This window comes from Centroberyx affinis, unplaced genomic scaffold (genome assembly GCF_046629955.1).
Source record: "Centroberyx affinis isolate AG114_WGS23_722 - 3 ecotype Tasmania unplaced genomic scaffold, CSIRO-AGI_Caff_v1 ptg005458l_1, whole genome shotgun sequence".
NCBI lineage: Eukaryota > Metazoa > Chordata > Actinopteri > Beryciformes > Berycidae > Centroberyx > Centroberyx affinis.
Window position 1 is genome coordinate 19,879 of NW_027282731.1, and position 20,799 is coordinate 40,677.

Below are 20,799 nucleotides of genomic sequence, written 5' to 3' on the forward strand. Positions count from 1 at the left end.
TTTATTAAAAACGTAAGTATCAATATTGTAATATTTTAAAATGAATTTTAAAATGGATGTTTGTATTTATTTGTAATTTATTTATTTATTGTTAATTTATTTGTAACAATATATCTAGGGCATTAACCACTTAAGGAGTCCCAATATTAAGGAGTCCCAGAAGTAACTGTTTCAGTTTCAATTTCAGTAAGTTTCAATTTTTTTATTAAATTGAATCTAGTTTAAGATTATTTATTTTATTTTATTTTATTTTATTTTATTTTATTTTTATTTTATTTTATTTTGAGGAACATGACGCCTTTTCTATAGCGTAGGGAACGCACCCGGCCACGTCACTACGTCCTGCCACGTCGTGTCGTCATCATCGGCTGTCAATTGACTTCTGGAATGGCTTCCTGTTTGTTCTATCCCACAGCTCTCTAAAACATGGAATATAGTCTACTCCTTTTAAAACCGGTTTTTAAAAACTACCACCACAGGCGAGGTAATACACCGCCGAGGGCAAAATACAGAGTGTGTAAAAAGAGAAGAGAAGGCTTCTCAAAGCGCTCAGAATGCTGCTGTCCCAGCTGCCAGAGGATGTCCTTTACCATATCTTGTCATATTTGGACTACAAATCTCTGAGTCGCCTCTCTCAAGTTTGCAAGACAATTTACCACTTTGTAAACCGGGACGCCGTGTGGAGGAAGATCGCCAAAGAGTTTCTAAACACTGGAATTACTCGAAATGGAAGAGACATGTAAGATAATAGTCGCCTGACAGACCCTCGTAGCCATGTGTATTTTTAGCTAGCTTAGTAGTTGACCATTAGCGGTAAGAGACTGCAGCTAGCATAACATTAACCTAAATAGTTGTCGTGCAGTGATAGTCCTTACTGAACGTTGTTGAGTCAGTTTGTTCTCATGCCTTTACCACATATCTGACAGTTAACACTACTAGCTAACGTCAGTTATTTTATGTAAATGCATTCCTCAGTATATAGTCTTAAACCCATCTACTGTACACCTTAAGCTTGGTCTATAGCTTTCAAATAAGTCCATAAGCCTTGCTATTCATGTAGACACGTATACTCATATCAGTTCTGCTCTTTACTATCACAACACCTTTCTGTTCTTGCTGCTAAATGTTGCTGTGCATCTAAGTGCTTGGTTTTTTTCAATAGGATGTGGTCTGGAGGCGGTCTGAATGTATGACTCCACCTCCATCAGCGTGTAATGCAGCTCCACAGGTTGCTCACTTGTTCAGATTTAACTGGGTGATAGTAGGCAAAAAGGTATAAAGCCTTAGTTTCAGGTTTTCCCACATGTTCCTAGGTTATGTTTGGGTGTTTTCTGATGCCCCCATGCATCCCGCCAAACTTCGGCACTAGTTTCCTCATTTCAAAATAAATAGTCCTTTTTGATCAGGAATTATTTTATTAGTCAGCTTTCTACTTCAGCTGACACAACATAAACCTGCTATTTCCCAGGTTATTTGTGGTGGTGGCAGGCCAGGCCAGATAAGAAAGGCGGACTTGATTAATAGAAGTGTGCACATTCAACGCAATGAGCACTTTTAATGATATTTTAGCAGTGTGGGGAATCTATTTGTGGTCCACCTGTCTGATGTTGTGTGTCCATTTCTGGGACACATTCCCTGACATTTTCCATAAAATCTGTTGTTAACGTTGGGATGCATTTGTTGATCTTCTGCCATGGTGAAAACCATCCCGCTTCTTTGCTACTCAGATGGTGTCCTGCTCTCCCACACAGATTAGAAGAGTACACCAAGCTTTTTGGAGACTGTCCTGTTGGCCAGTTTACCTGTTAAGTTGTGAGAACACCAACATCATCAGTGTGTCCCCAGCAGATCATAAGCTCTGGTGCTCCATGCTAACACTTTAACACAGTGGTTCTCAACCTTTTTCATATCAAGGACCCCTAATTTAGTCCACATTAGGGCCACCGATCCCCATTTGATGCGATTTTTTCCCTCGGACCCAAATCTGAGAATATTTTGATTGTTAGATATGATTTTGTCCAGAACTCCATGACTATGTATTGTAGGGAGAGAGATAACAGTGAAACTATGATCAAAATAGTCAGTCTCCTACATTCTGTAATTGTTCTTGTAAATGAAATAATGAAGTTTAACGATTCATCAATTTGCTGGGGACCCCCTGGGATGCCCTCAAGGACCCCTGGTGGTCCCCGGACCCCACGTTGAGAACCACTGCTTTAACATACACTATGTTGAGTGACAGTAGGCCACTAACATTATCCAAAGTAAGAAGACCTTTTAGGAGTAAAAGTTGCTAGTGTTTTTTTATTATTACATGGCCTGTATATTCATAATTCTTAAAAAAAAAAAAATAAATAGAATAAAGCTGATGTAGCCACGTTTATTTTTGGAACTGTTTCAGATGAGCAACCAGGTATTCATCTGCTGTGCAGTGATTTGAAGCTGTACACAGTCTCCCATCGCCCACCACCTTCACTTCTTATTGAAACAGAGAAAGTAGTCCCTGCTAGTTTAAAGCAGTATGTTATTTTTGTATCATATTTTGTGTAAATTCTACCAGTCTTACACAAAGCTGCCAGACTTAGCCACATATCATTTTAGAAAAGAAAGAAAGAAATCCTCCTACTAGTGAAGAAGGTGGAAGCCCCCGGCCCGGCTCACAGATCCTCAGCCTGACCGATTGGCCCGGAGCCACCGTGGCATCCCGGTTTCCTCCCCTCCAGCCCCTTTCCCCCCCCCCACCCCCCACCCCAGCGGCAGAGCGAAGCCCGTGCTAATCAAAGCCGGGCATGGCCTCCGAGACGCGAGGCGAAAAAAGGCCGGCGTAAATTGAAGTTGTCGGCCCCGCTGAGAGCGACAGGGCAGCACATCCTCCAGAGCCATCGCGGTGAGAGAGCCTCAAGCTGCTTCCTCCGGCTTTGTGTCCTCCCCCGTCTGGCATGGGGCTGCTGAACACATGTGAATGCATATGCTACTGTTCTGGATGAGTGTCGGCTGCTGCTGCGCCCGGGCCTCGACACCTCACACTAAGCCTCGTATCAGGACACATGGCTTTTTTTGTTTTTGTTTTTTTTGGACTCTCCATTTCTTTTAAAGTGCTAGGCAAGTCATGCGGTCCACTGCTGATATGATGGAGGCTCTTCCCTAACCACAGCTACATAAATCCACTTTTTATTTATTCATTTAATTGGTCAGTAATGCTTTTTGTGAATGAATTATTTTTTTGAAAAGGCAGTAATGTATCCCGGAGTTTCCCTACCATTGAATAGGTCTGGTGGGTCGTTCTGCCTTCAAGAGCTGCTAAAAGAATTTCATTGGTCTAGGTTTCAATGGAGAGTTTCAGTGTCCCATGCTGTTTCAGAGGCTTTTTCACCCCGACAAGAATACAGTTGTAGTCAGAATTAAAGAATACAAATATATCAGTATCGGTATCTGCCTTCAAAAATCCATATTGGTCAAACCCTAGAGTAGATGTCTGTAGATTTTGTGACATTTCGTTGTGATGTCTCTTGTTTCATTTTGTAATGTTAATGTGTCTCTATCGTTGCAGATATCCTCATATCCCCCTGAAGGATAGAGTGAAGACAGCTCAGAACTGGTATGATGGCGTCTGCAAATTAGCTGCTCCTCTCAAATGGAAGATTAAGTAAGTGTGTGACCTGCCTAAAGGCTTTGACCTCTTATACTCCATAGCATTCAGCAAACCTGCTGTGCAACACATAGGACAGAGATTTAACCTTATTTAACCAGGAGCACGTTTCTTATTTATAGGCTGCTGGTTCGGTGAAGGCAAATGCTTTGGACAGTAGGGTTTGGACGAGAATATGAATAAGAATAGAGGAAATGAGCGGTATAACACATAGCACAGTTGAAGTTCCAACATTTCAAGAACATAATGAAGTAGAAATGTATGAAAAAAAATATTGGTTCCAACATTACAAGGGAGCGCAACACAACAGCAGGAGAACATACTGAAACAAAAAAGAGAAATATGTCTGATAAAGCATATTCCCAAAAAATTAAATAGATGCAGTGTGAAATAAATGATTTAAAAATATATATCAAGTTAAATATATCAAGATATTTAATCTTTCAGATTTACAGCTTATTCCAATTTACAGCAGCATCCCGATTGAAACCAATGAATGATACCCACTCACTATAAACTCACTATAGAGAACCATAGCCACCCTCAGTCCCTATAGTAATACAATATTAATATTATAGTGATTGTTCTCTCTTGTCAGTTCTGTGCCTATAACATAAAGTAACGCATTTATTATGCCAGGAGTTCAGTTTTCTGATTGAAGCCACCGACTGAAACAAAAAAAAAAATGACGTGACTAATTCTGCGTTTGTTTCTTGGACTCAACACTCTTTTTTATTTATACACACATTTGTTATTTTACTCCTGCGTATTTCCTGCTAACACATCGCTGGGTCATAATTTCCACTCTTCACTTACACTCTCCCCTTCAGGTTGCTGCCGTGGCTGCAGCTGGACGGGGACGTGCTGTTTCTGTCCCAGGCTGCAGACATCGGAGCGTACCATCTGCGGCAAGACAGGGGGAGGTTCCAGCGCAACCCGTTTGCCATCTACTCGGGCCACCAGGGCGACGTCTGTCGCTTTGCCCTGACCGACTCTCACCTTGTCAGTGGTGGAAGGTAGGAAGGCCGTTTTGTTACTCTCTGTCGCCGATTTATACCATGCAACAGTGACTCAACCTATAGCCAGTTCATGAAAGCTTTTAAATTTGCTGTTCTAAACACTCAGTGTCTGGTAGCTCTTTCCTGGGAAAAATCCTCTGGTGCACAGGGAAGATGCATTTTATGTTTCCTGTCATGTTTGGAATAAACAGAAGAAGAACTTGGGAGTCAGCATGGGCAGCGATAGTTACCATGGCTGCACAGACAAAGAAAACAATGCCACCTACAGAAAATCCAAGGGAAAAGAAACAGTCGAACCACTCAGAGCAAGGCAAGCATGATAGAGGAAAGCAACTATTTTCAAGCCAAAAGTAGAGTGAACATCGGCACTGCCTTTCCAAGATGAAAAGCACTCCAAGATGAGAAGGGACAATAACCAGGCATTTTAGTGTCAGGTGTAAATATAATCCAGCTAAATCACATCTTGACACAGTCTGGATATGAGACGCATCTTAAAGTGGTAAACTGTTCGATCTGTTTTTCTGAATTTGTCTCCATCTTTGTCACTAAGCGCTCATCGCTGCGGTGTTTCTGCACTGCACTTCCCAGAGATCACCTGTCAATCAAACAGTGTGGGCGGAGCTTGGATTTTCTGTTGTTCTGTCCATGACGGCTATCACTCCTCACGCTAACTACCCAGTTCTTCTTCTGTTTATTCCGAACAAACCGGAAACATAAAACCCATCACTTGCTGTGCGCCAGAGGATTTTCCCCAGGCAAAACTTTCATGAACTGGCTATAGCTTGAATCACTATTGCGTTATAGCAATCGCCCATGGTAATTGTGGTCTTACTAATAGTGATTCCCCCCTGTGTCTATGTCAGCGATGGCAAGATCCTGGTCCACAGCAGGAGGAGTGACGTCTCGATGGAGTTATCGGGTCACAACCAGGAAGTCAACTGCCTGGACTCCAGAGATGGACTCATCGTCAGCGGGTCCAGAGACCGGACAGCCCGGGTCAGATATATTACTATGCTAATGTCGCTAATGTTCACTACAACACCAACAGCCAGCACATCACTTCTACAGTTCTGTTTTATTGTCCTGATGCAAATTTATATTTACAAACCAATAGCCCATATGGAATAAGACTGCAGAGTAGATCCCTCCTTGCAGTGTGATATCAGTAGTGCAAACCCCTCAAATTGTTCATGTGTGACAATGTTTCTTGCTATATAAGATGCTAAATATAAGTGCTTACTGGTGGTTTTTCTATCGTGTTTCCTCTAGATTTGGACTTTGGCTTCCAGCTGCCCCAGAGACACAATTCCCATGTATGACAGAGTATGGTCTGTGGCTATTAGTCCCACACTGAGGTAAGCATTTGCTCAGAACCACTCAGTCAGTCAACTCTACTAGCCCCTCAAGCATGTAACCCGCATTTGGTTGCAAAAAAATGTAACTAGCTGGTAAAACTTTGCAAAGAAACGTTCATTTCATGCCCTGAAAATTACAGTCTAAAGCCTTGAATTTAACAGCATATAGTACTTGATTGTATTGTCTGCCAGTCCTGAAACGTCTTAAATGTCTTATGTAATATTAGGTCAACTCAAAGGTCTTAAATACAGTTGAATATACCATTTAACTCTTAAATTTTAGGTTTGAAGGTCTTACGAATGTTGCGGTTTCCTTGGTGCATTGAAATCAGCCCAGTCATGCAGATCTATATTCTAATAGGTCTACAGTTGTTTTTATTTTCACATGTATTTCAGTTGCAAAGTTGTCCATATATTTCACTCTAGCTGGCATTACTACGGTCTTTAAAATCTTAAAGTTAACTTAATGAAACTTGCAGACATCCTGCACTAATTTGTATGTATGACCTGTGTGAGATAATTGAAAACTACATACTGTATATGTAAGCGGGCTTGAAAGAGCAGAGAGAGAAAATTATGCGTGGAAGTGTTGTGTTTGAAGTGCCTTTGATTTCTCAGCCATGTTCACACCCAGACACTTAATAACACACAGTCACACACACACACACACACACTCACACACTGTTGATGACATGCAGGCAGGCAGATGCAGAGGGCTGTAACAGTATCCTTAGTTTATCACCTGCTAGCCCAGCAGAGAGGCAGGTGATCCGTCCATCTGGCTACAGAGTGGAAACATCACAGGTCCAGGGGGTTTCCCACCTCAGAAAACAAGCTTGGCTCACCATTAATGAAATCTAATGTAATCATAATGTTGGCTACTGTAATTTTCAAATTGCAAGACGCTGCATTTGTTTTTTTATCATTTAGTGGGTTTTTTTTAAATGCAACTTGCTAGAAAGGGAAAGGTCTCAGTAGGTTGTCCATTGAGAAAGTTTATGACATCCTTAGGCGGACTGCAGAATCAGATTCCTCTTTTGCTCTTATCACCGACTACTCTGTGTGACTTTGAAAACGATATTTTTTCAGAATAGCACATTAAAAGACAAAGCTGCGGTTTCCTCGTGGAGGTGAGAAATCTCCCAAAATAATACTTGTCAGGGACACAGCAGGTTTTGAATTCCAGCGTACGGTTTTTTTGTGCGAGCACCTATATTTTCTCCCGGGGGCCCCCAAAAAAAATTCCCCTAAGGCGTCTGCCCAAAAGTCTTCAGTGTGAGAAACGTTGCACTTTTTCTGAGGAACTGCCGCACTCAAGGGCCGACAAGGATCTGCCACAGTGTGACAAGGCAGCACTTACAGTCTCAGTCTGTATAAGCCAGCACTCTAACACACACTTATTCAGCCCCAACTCGCTCTTTCCCGCTCACACACTCATTCACAGTATAAACTCTGTCTCACATGTGCACTTTAAAGGCCTACTGCCCTCCACACATTAACACTTTGTACTTTAATTCTCATGAGGACCTTCATTAACTGTGTTCACTCCCAAACCCTAACCTGAACTCTTGTAATCCTTACCCCAACCTAATTTTAATCTTAACCTTAAACCTAAATTCTAAACTTAAACTAACCTTAACCTTAAACCTAACCCTAATGTAAACATAATCCTAATTCAAATCTTAATCCTTAAAATCCTAATCCCTAAACTAGCCCCTCAGAGAAGTGAGGACCAGGCAAAATTTCCTCACTCCAAAGGTCTAAAACTCAAACTGGTTCTCACATGGGATAGAAGTACAAGAACACACACGACACACACACACACACACACACACACACACACACACACACACACGGTGGCCTTGCCTGCCTCGGCCGGGCCTAGGAGAGGCTCGAAGAGATCTGAGAGGAACGAGGCGATTATCCACATCATTAATTCTCCAATTTGCTGGCTGAAATAGCAGGCCGTGCCTCAGCCTGCCGCCCCCTCATAATGGAAACCTGCTCCCTACCTCTCACTGACCAACAGCCTGGTTAATTAAAACTCCTCTGGAAACCAGGTGTCAACTCACTGATAAACCTATTAAACCCCCCTCCGCCCACCGCCGAGCGAGTCGCCCCCTCCATCTTAAGAAGGTGGTGGGTGCCGGCACACCGAAAGGGGAAAATGTTGTGGACCGTTTTTTTTTTTTTTATTATTTTTTTTTTTTGTTCACACCTCAGTTGTTACAGCGGAAGCCTAGGTAAACGCAGCTAAGTGTACGAAAGCGCAAGTCATGCTATAGAGAAGCCCGGCCCCATACATGTGGCTGAGAGCTGGCTGACCCACACACTGCAACACACACTCTCACCAGTCCAGTCTGAACTAAAACACCACCGTTTCTAGTCAGGTTAGACTAATATAGGGCCAATATTGTCCTCCGGTATGATGGATATGACGCAGTTTGATTGATTACATAGTTATTATAGGATTGATCAATACTACACTGGTTGTCTATGGGAAGACCTTCACCCGAATTGATTCTAATGAGAAATTTTGATCAGATTCCACGCATGTATGCATGAATGTTATTATGATTATCCTGGGTTTCACTGGGGAGTTTTAGTGTCCCGTGGTCTAAATCAGTGGTTCTCAACGTGGGGTCCGGGGACCACCAGGGGTCCTTGAGAGGGTGCCAGGGGGTCCCCAGCAAATGGATGAAATATTAAACTTCAGCATTATTTCATTTACAAGAAGTTAACACAGTAAGAGAATGTAGAAGAATGACTGTTTTGATCATAGTTTCCCTGTTATCTCTCTACCTACAATACAGATAGTCATGGGATTCTGGACAAAATCATATCTAACAATCAAAATATTCTCAGATTTGGGTTTGAGAGTCAAAATCTCATCGAATGGGGGTCCGTGGCTCTAATGTGGACTAAATTAGGGGTCCTTGATATGAAAAAGGTTGAGAATCATTGGTTTTCCACCCTGCCAAGAATAAATGTCTGGGGAAAAAACGCTGAATACTAGGAATTCTTTGGAGTTTTTTTTGTCATGAAAATTGTTAAATCTAAAGAGTCAGTAGTAAATATTGTCTATTGGCTGAATTGGCCTTCAAAAAGCACATACTGGGCGAACCCTAGTCTCCAGTACATGCCCTGAAAGCTGAACCCTGATTCTCTTCCCAGATGTAGCACCGCTCAAGACAGGTGTCGTAACTCACTCTCTTTTAACAGTTTGCGGCATTTGTCTGTGCCATGTGCCGCTCTGGCAAGGTTTGCGCGCGACGCTTCAGGGTCCGTTCGGAGCGACGGAGGTAAACGGTGGCTGCCTCCACACCATGCCTCCTATCTCAGAACAGTAGGGAAGAGAGGGAGAGCCCCTTGTGTTGTAAATGTAATTGTCCCCGCTTCACGCTCGAAAAATCTAAGGAGTAAAGCGAGAGGGGGATGGATAGCATGAGCTGCGGAGGTTGCATCGCTAGGGCCCGTTATCACCGACACAGTCATGCTAAAGTTGTAATGATGGATAAGTAATACTGGCACTAGCCACTTTAAACTTACCATACATGTAAGATGTTTGCAGTAATACGAAACTTAATTTGAAGTTATTTTAGGTATCAAAACCAGACTGATGGCCTGAGCAAACTTCCAACTCCTTATACTGTGTCTAGTTGGAGTTTTTTACTATAGCACCACTGGAAATTCTATAAATCCAGTCTTACCAATTGCATACTATACTGTATATTGTAATGTCAACCTGTTGTTAGTTCATAGTCGCTTGTCAACATCGAGTACTGACCACTTGTCCACAAGCAAGCTCTGGCTTCAGTGGGGCTTAGTTTGGGCTTCAGACCTCATTGGGACTGGGATTTGACAATAACTACCCCTTGTTAAGTTATGCTTATGAAACAATCAGTGCTGTCATCGCCTTTCTCCTCGATATATGTTCTAAGTGTTGGTGGAGTCATGGATGGAACATTTAAAGACAGTGCTTTTTTTCATTATAGGGCACACTGTCTTGTGAAAACTGATTGTGGACTTGTGTTAGAGGCTTCAAGCACCCTGCTCTTTGCATCACTTAACCCAGTATAATTCACAGTCCTACCAAAACTACCAAATGTTATCATTTGCTCAAGGTGATAAATTATTAATTGTAGGCCACCACTATTAGTTTAAAGGGAACATTGGTCCTGAATACTTCCCTGATGTGATTTTTTTTTTTTTTTTTTTTTTTTTTAGATATGGCTTCCAAATAGATTTATGACTATTTTTTGCTTGATCTTTACTGTCCATTGCAATGATAAAAACTACAAGATAAAATTTATGCTCAATTCGGCAAAGGCCCATATACTGTACCTTGCCATCCCCCCTATTGATATCCACGCGCGGTCACCGAACTGAGCCGATAATCTATAGACTTTACGCTACCATTCCATCCACCACACACACATACACATTCACACCACCGTTACCACTGCCACTCTGTAACCCCCCCCCCCCCCCTCCCCTCTGTTTCCATCACCGTCCCTCTGTTGTTCCAGTGGATATCATCTCAAGGTCTGTTAGCGAGGATTATTGTGGCTGCGGTGAAAATGCCAAGGCTGGTGCGGGACGGGGACCTCCGTACGCGGGTCCCTGCCAGCATGGAAAAAGAGATTGATCCCATCAGTGGGCACTGACCTTGGCCTTTTTTTTTTTTTTTTTTTTTTTCTCGCCCAGATTGCTTTTCTCAATCATATTTCGTTTTTCCACACCGTATCGTGCGCTGCAGTATCTGCCCCACAGGCCGAGCTCATATCGGACGGGGTTATTGAAATATGACGAGGCACCGTAGGAGGCAGCGGGGTTCAAATAGGGTCAGTCAAGTGTTTCTCGTACTGTTGTCTGTTTTTTTTGTTTCTATTTTTGGCCATCTGCGGGGGAAATCTTCGACTGATTACTGGGTCTAGTGGGCTGTTTTCTTTGGTTCCCTGTAACCTGATGCTGAGAAACTCATGCGTAGCCTTGTTTTTTACATTTGAGATATGTGACCATTAGGGTTACTGTAGGTTACTTTCTCTCTCTTTTTTCTCGCCGTCTCTTTCTCTCCCTCTCTCTGTCAATATCTGTTCCTCTCTCTCTGTCTTTGTCTGTCCACATGTAACACTATATTACGCAATCTTCTGAGCTCTGTTGCCTCTTGGATAAATGCAAAAGTGAGATTTTAGATTTTTCTTCTTTGAAAAAAAATTGTATTTGTCTCAAAACACAAAACGGGGTCCGTCTAACATTTAGCAGTTTAATTCAAAATCAATAATACAAGAACATAAAATTTTGTAAATGAAAATTTTGCTCAACGTATAAATGATAATTAATAATAATTTCTATTAAATGTGTTTGAAAACTGAAAATTGAAGGCACAAAACAATGGTGTTTTTCGAATCAACAGCATGCCAGGGGTTAACTTGCATGGGGAGAACAAGGCAAGGACTGGACTTATTTCTTATTGGTCGCTGGAACCCATCATCCTGCCTATTTTGTTTTGTGCATCAAAAAAAAAATACCTTTGTGTTGAAGACCAATTTTGCAATTTCCATTTTTCAGTCAAATAAACTAAAAAAAATTGAATTGAAAAAACAAATCTGAAATCTCAACTTGGCAATAATTGCAATTTTGAAGTAAAATAAACTGATATGTGCTACAGGGACCCAACTGGGGTAGGTTTCATTTAAACAGCATGCCACAGGATGATTGGCATGGGGACACCAAAGCGAGGGCTGGACTCAGTGGGGCCCCAAAAATGTGTCCAAAATCTCAATTTTGCATATGTCTGAGGGGCAACAAATTGAGATTTCCGAATATTCCACTAAATTTCCCATTTGTCTTTTCTTAAAATATTAAAGTGATGAGTTACACATCCCCTCCATACCCTTGTTTATGCCTCTCTCTCTCTCTCTCTCATTATCTCTCTCTGTCTCACTGCTTTCTCTCCCCTGCCGTATCCGCGCAGGCTGCCGCTTCCAGGCTGTGGAATTAGTAGGAAGTGGGGCAGGTGGTTAGCTAATAGTCGACTGAGGTGTTTCCTGCAGACCCCCCCCCCACCCCCCCCGCTCTCAGTTCAGACAAGACCGGACAGGTTGAAGTCTGGGCCGGGGGGGGGGGGTGACTTCAGAGCGGCGGCGGCAGGTCGACACTCACGCGGAGTCACGGCTGATAGGGTCTCCTGCTGGACCGTGGGCTGGATTTGAGCCCGGCGCTAGAAGATTCGGGAAGACTTTTTTTTTCGGAGGCTTCGGGTTTGAATCGTGAGATTTCTCCATCGCTACAATAAAGCCAGCGACTGCGAGCGGGTCCGATATAGAAACAACGAACCGTTCTCACCGCGACCAAAGCGCGGTTTAAGCCTCTATCTTCGGGGTCAGTTTCGGCTTTGATGCCCGCTCATGCCAAGTAGCGGGGGCCAATGAGATCAGCGCATTGTGTTTCGCGCCAAATCGCTGCCAAACTATGCGGGTATCCTGTCTTGGAGCTGGGGTGGGGTGGGGTTACACTGACCACTAGTGTAGAAAAGGGGGGGGGGGGGCTGGGCAGAAGCCAGTGAAGGGAGAAGCTACCCTGAGGAGAGGTGAGAAAGGGGGGTGGGTGGGGTGGGGGGGCTTTTTTTTTTCTGCTGGTTTGTTTTGTCTAGAATTCCTCAAGCACAACTACAAAGATGTTGCAGGGGCCAAAAGCGCTTTTGAAAGTTTCCAAAAGGAGAAAATGATTGTTGGATAAACCGGCCCCAATTCGCCACTTTCTCACCGCCGAGGGGGGGGGGGGGGGGAGGGCGGGCGACCTTTGACCTCCAGTATCAAAGTACAGGGCGACGCCACAACACCCACCCACCCACCCACCGAACCCACCCAGCCAGCCCAGCCAGCCAGCCCAGCCAGCCATCCCTCTCTGACTGCCCCCCCCCCACCTCACCCAACCCCTACACACTCCAATTTCACCCCCACTGCTCTGCCCCCACTCAACCGCAAGGAGAAAAAAAAAAAAAAAAAAAAAAGCCTGAAATTCATGTCTTTTCTCTTTGGTCTCTCCCGGGCCGGCCCTGTGGCTCAGGAGTCAAGAATTCAATTAGTTAAAAAAAGAGAAGAAAAGAGAGAGGCTGCAACAATGCGGCGATAAGGGGGCAGAATGTGCGTTCCCACACGCTAAATACAGGGCGCTTTCCCTGGGGCCCACAGAGCCGGAGGACCCGCACCGCAGGAGGCGAGAATAATCACAGCTCCCTCTGAACCCACTCATTACACACACACACACACACACACACACACACGCACGCACACACCTTACATTCCTTACACGCATACATAGGCTTGTGCACACACACATCGTTGCAGGCAGACATTCCCTTGAAGAGAGAGAGACACACCTTGTAGACATGCCTCGCACTTGCTACACACACACATGGACACGAGCCTCATACACACACACATGTGCACAGACGTGTGTTTTGCGTGGAAATACACACACACACACACACACGTTCACTCACACACGGCATAAAGACCTCTCATTACATGCCGGCCTCATACAGGTGTTCCCAGGTCTCAGGTTTACCAGTGTTTTCATGTATCTGGCCTGCAAGAAACACTCAATGTCTAAGTATGATGCAAGCATAAATTCAGACTAGCAACCATGTCAAGTCAATTTTGAGATGTTTTCAACAACCCGCATACATGTATAGTCAAATATCTGAAGTATTAATCATCATTTTAATGTATTCCTTCTTCTGTTGCCTTGGACTGTGGATGTATGTGGCGCTAAAATATGCAGACTTAAGATAATTAGACTTAAAAACAAAACAAAAAAAAAGCCCATGCGGTTGTTCATTTGTAGTTTTCATCTTGTTAAACTTTAGCCTGGTATGGTGAGTAAGTTTAAGTGGTGAAACGCTTGAGGAGAGTGCAGATTAATTTGTCTGTTTCTCTTTATTATAGTTAATTAATTATTATAGTTAGTTCAGTTAGTTCAGTTAGTTTGCTATAATAACCTGTCTTGGTGCTTATTTAGCCCTTAACTTTCATTGAGTAAAGTATTGCCATAAGCTTTTGTTTAGTAAGTGCAGGTTTGCAGGTTTATACAAATGAAAGGTTGTGAGTTCTTTTTTTACGGAAACAAGATTAAAAGATCCCTTCCATTTATTGAATCCACATCTTTAGTTGGACCAGCTTTTGTTTTTGGTCAGAAATTTCAGAATTGTTTTTTTGTCCAGAAACGTAAGAAACAAGAAAATACAAAAAAAAACAACAAATAGTGTCACACAAAGCATTATCCCTTTATAACTTTTTGATAAAGAAGTGTTAAAGTGTACTGGGACGCCGGATCCAACCAGCAGCCTGTCCCAACGGCGTGGGAGAGCGTGATATGTATTGGCGGCGGTGTTATTCATACAGCACATTACCCTAATGAGTGTCACTCCCACCACATTTCGAGACAGAGAAGAGGCCTGTGATCACTGAAGCTCTGCTCCTGGTGGATCCCAATTTAAAACTTGTCAGTCGCGCTCCGTGCCGACCTCGGCCATAGAACCGCATCGCGCTCATCGGTTCCCACTCTCACCGACTCTTTTGGAAATTGTATTGTATTGTATCCACGTTTACTCTTAGACGTCCACATGTTGGCTTGAAAAAAGTTTGGAAATAGGCAAGAGTCTCGGTATGCTCTTGTTTTCCACAAAATCAAGGCACTCTTGTATGAGGACGATTGCCCTAAACTCTATTTGTCTCTGCTTTGACATAAGACTGACATAGACTTCTCTCATCCTCCCCATACAAGAATGTTTGATTCCTGGAAAAGTCCAGCCTCACCTTTTTTTTAGGGTTGAAAGTCTTCATCTTTTTCAGCAGTACTTGAAATTGCCTTTCACCAAATTGTCAATTGGTTATCAGATGAAAATCATAGTTTGGAACTCTCGGTTTGTACCGAAAAGGCATATGGTAATAGGGCTGAACGATTTTGAAAAAAATATCTAATTACGATTATTTTGACTGATATTGCAATTGGGATATGATTTGCAATATTAGAGAGAATGATAATTTTTACATCATTATTCTCAATCATTGAAAAACGGATTAAAATGATTATGGTGTGATTTTTGCGGGGATCTGTACCAAACAAAGATGTTTTCTTAAGTCTGTAGAATATGATGTGTAGGCCAGGACATCTCTGCAGCACCACAATATTTCATTTCAAATGGCATTTTGACACATTTCACCTTTAACAAATATTGCACCTCCTGCAATTTGAAAATTGCAGTAGGCCATATTGTGATTTCAATAAAATTTTGATTAATTGTCTGAGAGGATAGAGAGTGCTTGTGTCGGGTTTCTGTGCATGGGGGCTTTTATTAAAGATGCTCTTTGGTTTGGGGTTGTTGCTTGCTGTGAACATGCAGCAATTCCAAGGCATTCTTCAAGCAAAAAAACTTTAAAAGCCTTCATTTATTACATGGCTTGTTCCAAAGAACATACTGAAAATCCTCCTGGTCTTCATGCAGTATGGGTTGCTACTTTGGAATATGTTTTTATTATGTCATATTGAACTAGCCATGCAATAAAGGCTTGTAGCAACTGTAAGATGTAAAGTAGCAACTTGTCAAAATGTAATAAAATGCCCCTCTAGATGGGCTGAAAATGCAATAAAAGCGATTAATAAATTCCTGGTGTAAAAACACCACGGTAACTTGTAAGAATAAGAAAGAACGTTTAAGAAGAACGTATTAAGAACGTAATAAGCCGAGTTATTACATCACTAGTCAATAGCAACCAGGGACATTTTGAGCAGTTAGTACATTGTTTGAAGCCGTTTTCCATTCAAACACGGCCCTCCTTTTTTCATCGATAGGCCCAACATTATTCTAACACTGGCGCGGGTGTTGCGTCTGGTTTGGCTGTCCGGTGCGGACGGTTGCGCTCGGTCCCGGTCTGTTCCAGCCGGCTGAGCAGAGCGGAGGGGCCGGGTGAGGAATGTCCTGGTGACCCCCAGACACAGGGGACACAAACAGAAGCCAAAAGGGCCACGAGGGGGTGGGGACGGAGGGACGGGGTCTGGGGGTGGCAGAGGGGGGGGGGGCAGTGCTCTGTGTGTGTGTGTGTCTCCATGCATAACAGTGTGTGTTTGTGAGAGAGAGAGAGAGAGAGAGAGAGAAAGTGTGTGTTTGTGTGCGCGCATATGTTTGCCCATGCATATCGGTGTGTAAGAAAGGGGTAGAGAGAGAAAGACAGAGAGAGAGCGAGAGAGAGAGAGTGTGTGTGTGTGTGTCAGCGGGGGTCAGCACTTGCACCCCTCGACCATTGTCCCCCTCCCCGACCGATATAAAAGCATCATAACCCTTTGAGCTCGGACATATTTAGAAAGCAGATAAAAGCACTTTTTACAAACTAGATACACGGCAGGCACAAAGCCCGGGGTCAAGCGCAACAAATTAACAACCCTCTTTCTGACTGGGGGTGGGGGGGGGGGGGGGTAGAGGGAGGGGGGGGGGGCAAAGCTAAACCGCCCCTGGAGTCCAGAGCCAAATGCCTCCACATTCCCAGAGCCGGGATCTGGGCTGCTCTCTGCCATTCATCTGTAATTGGTCCTGGGGGCAGAGTCTTAGATAAATAGTGATTTACTTTTTTGTGTTTGTATTATTTCTCCTTAATAGGAGAGTTGTTTGGAATTCCCTAATTCCAACAAAAGTCGAGGCAGCCATTGATGTCTGCGGACCATTATGAAAGGCGAGAATTGAAGTCATTTGCCACATAGGGCCACAAGTCCCAACTCGGGCAGTGGAGGTTTGCTTCATTTTTTGGGAGTGAACTCTTCTGCATAAATGATTTCATGCTTTGAAAATTCCAGTTTTCTTAGTTGGATTAGTGTATTTTTAGGTAGCTGTTTAGGTAAGGCAAATATAAGGCAATAAAATAAGTTGTGACTTGGAAGCACAAGCCAAATTTAACAAGCAACACAGGCTAGAGATTTGAGTCCAACTCCAAAGAGCCACAACTCAAGCCACTAAAGAGCAACAGGATGGACATACAGGCAGCGGTGGAAATATTGGAACAGTCGGCCTCTTTTGCTCTTGTCATCGGTTTAACATGGAAGCCAATGTAGACCTGTAATCAAAAGCTGACAGCTGACTCATCTTTGATACAAATTCAGTCTTTGCCTCGTAGATGAGTCTTCAGCAGAAAAGACTAAATTTAGCTCACCGTCCCATTACCACTGAGATAGCAACAGCTGTAAAGTTAAAGCAGGTAAAGAGATGAAATATTGATCATAAACAGTTATTTAGTGACAAAAGATACCTTTTATGACACAAATTCTAGGCTAAATTTAATGTAATTGTATTAAAAATGTAATGTATAGCAGGCACTTGTGGGCTTTGGTGGTTGTTCATGTGAAGTAGATCCTTGCCAGTCGAAGCTCATTGCAAAATGCACAAAGCAATGACATGCACACTGACTGAAATACACTGAATACTGGGGCAGTTCATATTCAAAATATGAGACAAGCATGCATATGAATTCCAGAATGCACAGTATAATGTAATATGTCTTATTCTAACCCTGTGTTCACACTGTGAGCAACTTGGTTGATGGGTCGCTCTATTCTGACTGGGCCAGAGGGTCAGATTGTATCTGTGTAGTGGTCAGCAGCTACAAAGTTTTAAACAGGCAAATCATGTATTTTTCACTGCTTTTGTATTGCATTTCATTTTGTTGCATTGTTTTAATAATTGAAAATAAACAGAAAAAATAATATACTTTAGAGCTTACCATCGACCCAAACGATGGATGCAACTGTTCTCCAAGTAATATTTTTGAGATGTTTATTCCTGTAGTCTTTCAAATAGAAGGGAAGCTTTGAATGGCTGTAATCAACTTCTTGTCTGTTTTACACTTGCCAGGCAGAACTACTGTTCACGATACAAATCATATCATATAAGGGTCTGGTTGCATTTGAACCTTGGCCTGTTTGCTAGAGGCAAAGCCACCTCGCAACTGCATCTCTGAAGAATGGCGTTTGTTAAGGATTAGATTTTTCTAAATTCTTACGCTTCCGAATGAATATTTATTATAGGGGTTATTATGGTTTGGAATGTGCTGCTGATGTGGTGTGAGTTTGGGGCTGAGAATGGGGATGGCTTGGACACAAGCGGTGTGTCGGTGGTGGTCTTGGGAAAGCGTGGTGCACCCTGTGCGGTCAGCGTGTTGATTTGGAGCTAACAATGTTGGTACTGTTGGACTCAACTCCCAGCAGGGGCTCTCGCACTCTGTGTGTGTGTGTGTACGTGTGTTTGTGTGTGAGTTGTTGTTGTTGTTCTCTGTGTACTTGTCTGTGCTTTGGCTTGTATGAACGAGCGTGTGTTTGCACGCGTGTGCGCGGGAGAGCATGTTGTGAGCGTGTGTGCGTGTGTTTCTGCATGTTTGTGTTTCTCTTCTTGTGTGTGTGTGTGTGTGTGTGTGTGTGTGTGTGTGTGTGTGTGGATGTGGCTGGGTTCCCAGCGGGGGCTGAGTTAGTTTGTGTGACCCTGCCACACAGACCCTTAGATAATACAACCAGCTGATGAGGTTACCCAAACGGCAGCAGAGGCCCAGCATGCTCCTAATGATGAGAGGAGTGAGGGAGGAGGCACAGATAGGGGAATAGAGGGGGACTCCATTTTGTCAGAGGCAGACATTGAGTTTGTGTGTGTGTATGCATGTATGTGTGTGTTTTGTGGGCGGGGGTGGGGGGCACCTGCCCCACATTAGGCGAGAGAGGCTCTGACCTTAGCAGCTATAATATCAGTGCGAGATCTGACCCCAGATCAGGCCTTCTTAGCGCTTTAGAGGGGTGAGGGAGGGAAAAGAGGGGAATTCATTCTTTCATTGTATGGCCAGTCTCCCCGCGCTGCCCCCCCCCCCCCCCCCCCCCCACCGCCAGCGCCCACTGAGGGGTGAGTAATGTGAGTAATGGAGAGTAATAGGGTCCGGGGAGTGAGTGTGACCGTAACCCTATTGTATCCTGTGTCAGCGGGGTCAGAGGTCGCCCACCGCGCATACTGGTCCCGGCCCCGCCCGACCCGATCGGGCCGTAAATGAGTTTACCCAACACTAATTACCGGGGGCCTGCCAGCGGGCTGTGCCGCTTAACGGGCCTGACAGCTGCCTCTGTGCCTCACTTGGACGTCCTTACCCCCCCCCCCCCCCCTCGCCACCACCCCACCCCCACCCCAGCCCTGTCCCGTCCTGCCACCCCCCCCCGCCCCCCAACCTCCCAGCCGTCCCGCTCCTCTCCTCACTCCTCTTGGCAGTCCATGCCATGTCTACACTGATGCCAACACCAACCTTCAGCCGCAGCTCTGTTTGCCACCCTCTGGGTGACTGGGTGCCATTTTTATGTAACAGTCCTTGTTGGAAACTCATCAGGACCCCTAATGGATATAATTTAAAATTTACTACCAATACTAGTTATTTTATTTGAGCCTCAGTCTTGGAGAAAGGCAATGAAGGAGGAATTGAAAAACTGCTTGATTTTTCCCATTGGTGGCCATGCATGTCTGTGTTTTTTAACTTTACATTTTGAAAAGCAGTCAGTGGTTTGGCTTTGTCCCAGGGTCAGGACATGTCATTTTACGTTTTCCACACACAATGCTAGCCATGGACTACTGTAAAAAAAAAAAAAAAAAAAGAAGCAAAATAGAAGATACAATGTCACTACAGGAGACTGACAGTAGTTGTCTTGGTTGAGCTGTTACACTGAATGTACGGTCTTATGTCACATTCTGACAGTCAGTGAGGAAAAACCAAGGAAGAGCTGCGGAGCCACAAGCCAAGTTCCTACTCTACACACCACCACAGTAGGGGCTAATAGCTTCCTTCCCTTCACCCTGGTTTATAGAGAGGGAGTTAACCTTTCCCAACCTCGGGGTCGAGACCCTAAGTGTGGTCCCCTGATATAAACATAGGGTCCCTGAAACAATCCCTGGAATTTTCCGATACCAATACAGATCGGCAGGGGGCCATCCGGTTACTTACCGGGTACAGTTGACTCGTTAACGATGCGACCAATTTCTCTTTATGCTTGTGCTCTTTATCTTCATTATTTTACATTATTCTACAGTAAAATAGATTGGATGAAGTGAAGTGTGTCCCCTAACCCTAAAAGAATTTCATTAGTATGAGGTTCAAGTTGTTTTGATGTCCCATGGTCTAATTGCTGTTTCAGAGGCTTTTCCATCCTGCTAAGAATTCTGTCAATTCTATCAAACCTTGTTAATTTTGGATTTCTGGGGCATGAAAATAGTCAAATTTAAAGATATTGAATATTGGAATACCGGCAACTTCAACACACAAATGTCTGTATTGCTTTCAAAAACCCATATCGGTCAAACTTTATTCCTTATTTTTCATATGTTTTGCTTCCTTTGGAACCCTTTTGCCCTGCCTTAAAGACTAAACAGAGAAATAGAGTTAAGTGTTTCTTATTACTTCTCTCTGTGTCCGCCTCATCTATAGTGTTTTCGTCCGGGCGACAGCGTTTGTCAGTTGCCGTCTCTCTCTCCGTGGGTAAAAGGCGGGCCCTCCCCCCTGTCCGTCAACCCCGTAGGAGGGCCCTAAGCCCCCGAGATTCAGGCCCGGCCCAACAGAGGCCCCCCTGCCGGCCGGCACCCCTGGCCGCCGCCCCGCCCTCTACACAGCCCCTAACACCCCCAAACACACCCTATCACCCCCCTCTCCCGCAGCGCTCCTCCCCTCTCCTTTCACCTCCTCCCCCTCCCCTCCCCATGCGTCGC

General features: G+C 43.9%; 1 protein-coding gene across 1 annotated transcript in view; it reads left to right on the forward strand.

Annotated features, from left to right (window-relative positions):
• The first annotated feature begins 380 nt into the window (after positions 1-380).
• The window catches only part of fbxw4 (F-box and WD repeat domain containing 4), a 33,178-nt gene continuing 12,759 nt past the window's right edge, over positions 381-20,799 (forward strand). The window contains exons 1-5 of the mRNA XM_071546805.1: positions 381-739; positions 3,551-3,646; positions 4,480-4,665; positions 5,532-5,664; positions 5,938-6,023. Coding sequence (XP_071402906.1) covers positions 555-739; positions 3,551-3,646; positions 4,480-4,665; positions 5,532-5,664; positions 5,938-6,023 — 686 coding nt within the window. The 5' untranslated portion in view covers positions 381-554. The remainder of the gene's footprint in view (positions 740-3,550; positions 3,647-4,479; positions 4,666-5,531; positions 5,665-5,937; positions 6,024-20,799) is intronic.